At 48.4% G+C, this 6940-nt stretch overlaps 1 protein-coding gene across 1 annotated transcript in view; it reads left to right on the top strand.

Moving 5' to 3' along the window:
* The window catches only part of ABAT (4-aminobutyrate aminotransferase), a 79650-nt gene that overhangs the window by 47784 nt on the left and 24926 nt on the right, over positions 1–6940 (top strand). Inside the window, exon 6 of the mRNA XM_011961429.1 lies at positions 4868–4917. Within this exon, the coding sequence (XP_011816819.1) occupies positions 4868–4917 (50 nt within the window). The remainder of the gene's footprint in view (positions 1–4867; positions 4918–6940) is intronic.

The raw sequence follows: 6940 nt of genomic DNA on the forward strand, positions 1-6940 counted from the left end.
GGGCAGGTTATTGATTGAGGGAGAGCTCTCAGGAGAAAGGGGAGGAAAGGAACAGCCTAGGGCAGGGGAAGAAGCTAAGAAGGAAGGTCTCAGCTGGAACTATCCACAGCCTGACCCCACTTGGGGCTCTGGAGCATGCACCACACCCCAGAGTTGGTCTCAGAATGAAGGAAAGGGTCTGGCTTTTTATGCCTCTTCACCAGCCGGTCATCACCCATCAGCTGCCAGAGGGGAGAACTTGTATAATCTCCTTGGCAAAGCGGCTTCCATTTGCCAACAGCAGTTTTCCAGGCAAGGAGGCAGCTGGAGTTATTATCAACCAGCACACAGAGCAGCTGGGAAACAGTGATCTGCCCGGTAAAAGTGACCTTGGTGGGATGCCCACAGCCTCTGCCTCCCAGGGTCACCTCCCAGCCCCCAGTCAGCACCTCCCTCCGGACCCTGCTCAGCAGCCTGGAGCCTTTCCTTGAGACCCAGCCTTGGCTGTCCACACCGCTTCTTCTTCCCCTGCTCTTTTCCTCACACCTATTTATTTCCCACTAAGATGCTATTAGACAGTAAGTGGATGATTCCTTCTTTTGGGGAAGTCCATCATTCAGGAATGCCTCAGCCATGGAAGGCATTTTGGAGACAAAGATTTACAAAACCCCATCTCCCCTTTGTGTAGGAGTAGAAGGGATGGGCTCTTGACTTGTCCTGGGTTCAAATCCTGGCTCCACTATCTATTAGCTGTGGGATTGTGACCCACCTCCCAGGAGTCCCTCAGTCTGAATGCCCAGCTAGCCACTGTGTGCATGAAGGTCAGGGAATCAGATTAGCAGCGTTTGTTTTAAAAACTAGAAGTTTGGTCAGGCACGGTGGCGCACGCTGGTAATCCCAGCACTTTGGGAGGCCAAAGGAAGAGGACTGCTTGAGGCCGGGAGTTTAAGACCAATCTGGGCATTATAGTGAGACCCAACCCCAATCTCTACAAGAAGTTTTTAACAATTAGCTAGGCATGCTGGTGCATGCCTGTGGTCCCAGCTACTCTGGAGGCTCAGTCAGGAGGATCGCTGGAGCCCAGGAGTTTGAGGCTGCGGTGGGCTATGATCACACCACTGCACTTCAGCCTGGGCAACAGTGCAAGACCCTGTCTCAGTAAAAAACAAAAACGGAAACATTCTAGAAGTTCTAAAAGTTCTCTCTCTGGCCACCTGTCCTCCCATATCTGTAGTCTTTGAAAATATTTTTTTAACTTGATACTTATTGAGAATTTACTAGGCACCTGGCATACTGCCAAGTGCCTTATATGTTATCTCATTAAATGGCTACAACTGTCTTAGAGTAAGGTCTTTTAACATCACCTCCAGTTGACTGATGGGCCCAAGTTTCAGGAGCTTACGGGGTTTTCCCGGCATACACAGGGAATCCAAGGCTAAGCCAGTGTGTGAACAAATGACTCTCTGCCTCCCAAGCTTATTTCTATGGTAGCTGCCTTGCAGACACCTGCCCCTGACCTGAAATGTGGGGGGGTCCCACAGCATCAAAAGCCCAAGGCAAGATTTCCCTGATGGGAGGGACCAGCTCTGCTCTCATCTCTTCTTCAGAAGCCAGTAAGGCACACCGCATCTGAGGCTTAATGAGATTTACCTGGAACGGGCTTATCTCTCCAGAGGCAAAAAAAGGTCACGAACACACAGGCAGTGTTGATAAGGAGCCAGGGCTTAAAGACCTTTGGCCCGGAAACAGCTGGAGAAACCCAGAGTGTTCCTTTTTTGAGTAAGGCGCACTTTTCCGTCTTGGGCCCAGCATGTGTTGGAGTAGGGTGGGGGAGTGCCAGGGATGAATGTTAATAGTCCTCCCCACCTTTGTTCCCCTCTGTGACTCTCCCATCTGTCTTCTCGACCAGGCAGCGTGGAAGCCCAAGGCATTTCAAATCACTTTCACTTTTCTATTCTATTAGGAGAAAGTCTGCCCTGGGTGATGCCAGGTCTTTAATACCTGACTCCACTGGCTGATCTCTTACTGCGGAGGAGTGCGCGGCCCAGGCTCAGAGGCTTGGGCAGGCAATAGAAAGATTGTTCCCACGGCATCCAACCTCTGGCCACACTGATATGAAGTCTCCTTTCAAAGTAAATGTATTTGGCCGGGCACAGTGGTTCATGCCTGTAATCCCAACATTTTGGGAGGCTAAGACAGGAAGATAGCTTGAGCTCAGGAGTTTGAGACCAGCCTGGCCAGCATGGTGAAACCCTGTCTATAAAAATAAAAAACAAAAAGTAGCCGGGCATGGTGGTGCCCACCTGTAATCCCAGCTATTCAGGGGGCTGAAGTGGGAGGATTACTTAAGCTAGGGAGGTTCAGGCCGCAGTGAGCCGTGATTACACCACTGCACTCCAGCCTGGGCAACAGAGTGAGAGCCTGTCTCAAACAAACAAACAAACAAAGAAAACAACAAAAAAAGAAAAGTTTCAAGGGGTGAATTCTGAGATTAGCTGGTGATGTTCAAATTCAGCAGGAGTTAGTATGAACCTTGTGGTGGAAATTCAGGCCGTGACATCAGCAAGCTCGTTTTGCACAAACTCCAGTTGACCATCTTGGTCCCCCTATGGCTTCCAGACACATGAAAGTGAGGATGCATGCATCAGGGTGAGAGCTGTGATTTTTGGAAACTCAAGTCAAACACATGAGGTCAGCTGCTGAGTTCTTTTCTCAGAGAGAGACACTGCTGCCTCTTGTGCTCCAATCTTATGTGTAATTGTCTCCCAGGACTGACTGGGAGATGATCTGCAGGGCAGGTGCATTAATTACCAGGAGATAGAAAGTGGCTTGACTTCAGGCCGGGTGCGGTGGCTCACACCTGTAATCCTAGCACTTTGGAAGGCCGAGGTGGGCGGATCACTTGAGGACAGGAGTTCAAGACCAGCCTGGCCAACATGGTGAAACCTCGTATCTACTAAAAATACAAAAAAATTAGCCAGGCGTGGTGGCACACACCTGTAATCCCAGCTACTCCGGAGGCTGAGGCACGAGAATCGCTTGAACCTGGGAGGCAGAGGTCGCAATGAGCCAAGATTGTGCCACTGCACTCCAGCCTGGGCAACAAGGCAAGACTGCTGAAAAGAAGAGGGGGGTGGGGAGGGGAGGGGAGCTTGACTTGTTAGGGGAGGCCAACATGCAATAGAATGGTTAAGAATGTCTTTCAAAAACCCCTGGAAGATTACAACAATCTTGCTTGAGTCTAACACAACTACAGAGTAATCCTTATTAATTAACTTCAAATATTTTAATTTTAATTTTTTTTTCTTTTTTTATTTCTTCTTTTTTAAAAAATGGGATCCATGTGTAGAACCTGCAGGTTTGTTACATAGGTATACGTGTGCCATGGTGGTTTTCTGCACCTATTGTCTCGTTATTTTAATTTTTAATAGAATGGTGACCAGCGTCTTTCCCAAGCCTGAGCCCCATCTCAGTTCCTCTCCCAGAAGCAACCATCATTATCAGCTTCTTCTAGAGAGAGAATCAGTGAGTGTGTAAGCACCCACATATCCTGTGTCTCCCCTTCTTCACTTAGCAGATCTCAGAGATTATTCTAACTCAGCACAAATAAATCTCTCTCACCCTTTCCTATAGCTGATTCGTTACATTAGAAGGCTTATTTCCCTGACCCACTATTGATGGATGGTAGGTTGCTTTCAAGTCTTGAGATATGAGTGTCACAGTAAGATCCATGCTCATAGATCTTTATACACACTGTAGGGTAAATTCATAGAAGAGCAATTGCTGAATCCGAGTGTGCTAAGCCTTGTCGTGCAATGTCAGGCCCAGTCTGGATGGTAAATGCCGTGGGACTCTGGGAATAAGCAGATGTATGAAGGCAGGACGAGGCCTGCGGGTCACAGATTGCAGGTGGCATCACTACTCACTCAGTCCCTGAGCAAACATTCGTTGAGATTTGACTCAGCCAGTGGGTGCTGGGAAGGAAGGTGAGGATCTTCTCTGCAATTCGGCACTCGGGACTGTTGAACTACACTCCCCAGTCAGCCCCAGGCTTGAAATTTTCTTACATTTATCTCCCTTTTAATATTTTATTTTATTTTATTTTATTTTGTCTATTCTATTCTATTCTATTCTATTCCATTCCATTCCATTCCATTCCATTCTATTCTATGCTATTCTATTTTGAAATGGAGTCTCACTGTCACCCAGGCTGGAGTGCAGTGGCACAGTCTCAACTCACTACAACCTCCACCTCTCGGGTTCAAGCGATTCTCCTGCCTCAGCCTCCCGAGTAGCTGGGATTACAGGAACACAGCATCACACCCAGCTAATTTTTGTATGTTTAGTAGAGACGGGGATTCACTGTGTTGGCCAGGCTGGTCTGGAACTCCTGACCTCAGGTGATCCGCCTGCCTCAGCCTCCCGAGTAGCTGGGACTACAGGCGCGTGCCACTACGCCCAGCTAATTTTTGTATTTTTAGTAGAGATGGGGTTTCGCCATGCTGGCCAGGCTGCTCTGGAACTCCTGACCTCAGGTGATCCGCCTGCCTCAGCCTCCCAAAGGGCTGGGATGACAGGCCTGAGCCACCGTGCCCGGCGCATTTATCTCCCCTTATGTTTATGTAGTCCAGTAGGTCTCAAACCTGAACAAGCATCAAAATCTCCTAGAGAACTTGTTGGATTTCTAGGCTGCCCCCTGAGAGATTCTGAGTCAGGGGTGTTAGGCGGGGCGCCAGTAATCTCTTTTTGTCAACAAAGGATAAAAGACCCTTTGGTGTTTAAAGAGAGTTGCAGGGTTGGAAAAGAAGGGAGAGGGAAGGAGAGGAGGGAGGGGCATGGAGAACCCGTGGATGCAATGAGATCTCTAACAAGACTCTCCTGCCCTCAGGTTACAGCCACCCCGCCCTGCTGAAGCTCATCCAACAGCCTCAAAATGCGGTAGGTCTTGGGGTTGCACAGAATAAAGACAAAATGTGTTCATGGCCATTCACAGAATCACTGGGCAGACTTTGGCAATAGTCCTTGCATTCATTCATTCCATAAATATTTATCGAGCCCGTACGATGTGCCAGGTATGTGGAATGCCTTGATGAACGAAAACGCAGTGCCCACATTCCCACGGAGGCAGTCAATTAACCACACACATGAATGGAGAACTGCAACCATATTAAGTGCTACAGAGTAAGGTAGGCAGTGCTTCGTGGGCATAAAAGAATGATGCTAACAGTTAATGTTTATGGAGAGCATAATTTGCACCAAACGCTGTGTTCAGCACTTTCTAGCTATAATATTGACAAGTCTCTGAAGCAGCTACTCTTGTTACCCCATTTTACAGATACAGAAACTGAGGCACAGAGTGGTTAAGTATTTGCCCAAGGTCACACAGCTAGTGGAGGCGCTGAGAATAAACCCACAGGAGCTGAGTTATTTGGGGATGGAGAGGGTGGGTGTCAGGGAGGCTTCCCAGGGAAAAGACTTTTCAGCTGAGATCTGAAGGAAAGGAAGGTCTGGCAGGTCATGAGTCGGGAGGAATGGTCCCAGCAGGGAGAAGAGGGCAGCGGCGAGGGCAGCGGCGCGGCTGGAGCAGAGAGAGTGGGGAGGGATCCAAGGAGGACTAGAGTAGCAGCAGGGCACACAGTTTTCAGACGCCACCTAGACCGGGGTTCTGAACTCTCACACTGTTGACATCTATAGCCAGATAATTCTGTGTTGTGAGGGGCTGTCCTGTGCATTGAGACATTGAGTAGCATCCCTGGAGCAGAGAGAGTGGGGAGGGATCCAAGGAGGACTAGAGTAGCAGCAGGGCACACGGTTTTCAGACGCCACCTAGACCGGGGTTCTGAACTCTCACACTGTTGACATCTGTAGCCAGATAATTCTGTGTTGTGAGGGGCTGTCCTGTGCATTGAGACATTGAGTAGCATCCCTGGACTCTACCCACTAAATGCCAGTAGCAACTCCCTTCTGAGGCTGTGACAACCAAAAAATGTCTGCACACATGGCCAGATGCCCCTGGTGGATACAGTCACCCCACATGAGAACCCCTGCAATAGAAGACATTCATCTCTATCCTGAGAGAGGTGGAAAGCCATTGCACATTTATACTAAAGTATATAGCCGGTCACGGTGGCTCACACCTGTAATCCCAGCACTTTGGGAGGCTGAGGCGGGCAGAACACTTGAGGTCAGGAGTTCGAGACCAGCCTGGCCAGCATGGTGAAACCCTATCTCTACTAAAAAGACAAAAATTAGCCAGGTGTGGTGGTTCGAGCCTGTAATCCCAGCTACTTGGGAGGCTGAGGCAGGAGAATTGCTTGAACCCAGGAGGTGGAGGTTGCAGTGAGCTGAGATGGTGCCACTGCACTCCAGCTTAGGTGACAGAGGGAGACTTTATCTCCAAAAAATAATAATAATAGTAAAATAAAAAGTATAATGCCCATGCAGGCATGCATACAGCCTAAATGCACAACTCAATGAATTTCCCACGTAACCAATGTTTCACAATTTTTTTTGTTATTGGAACATCCCGTTAAGGAGCATTTTTAGACATTATTTTCCTAGTTGTTCCCTATCATGAAATTGTAATACAAAAATACAGTACATATGGAGTATATCTGTGTGTTGTATTTATGTCTGTGCTTTATATGGAACAGAGTAAGATTGTTTTTTTTTACTCCCATTGAGAATGAACGAGTTGTAATGAGGAATCAGACCATGCCCCCACCCAGTTATTATTCCTTCCAACCAAATGAAGTAGACCACTCCGCTTACTTTTAACAGATTGCTGCATTTCTCCAGTTTTGTTTGCTTGCTTTTTTCTTGAGACAGAGTCTTGCTCTGCTGCCCAGACGAGAGTGCAGGGCTCTCTGCACCCCGGGCTCAAGCGATCCTCCCACCTCAGCCTCCTGAGTTGCTGGGACTACAGGTGCCCACCGCCACGCCCAGCTAATTTTTGGTTTTT

The sequence above is a fragment of the Colobus angolensis genome, unplaced genomic scaffold (assembly GCF_000951035.1).
Source record: "Colobus angolensis palliatus isolate OR3802 unplaced genomic scaffold, Cang.pa_1.0 Scaffold55, whole genome shotgun sequence".
NCBI classification, from domain to species: Eukaryota; Metazoa; Chordata; class Mammalia; order Primates; family Cercopithecidae; genus Colobus; species Colobus angolensis.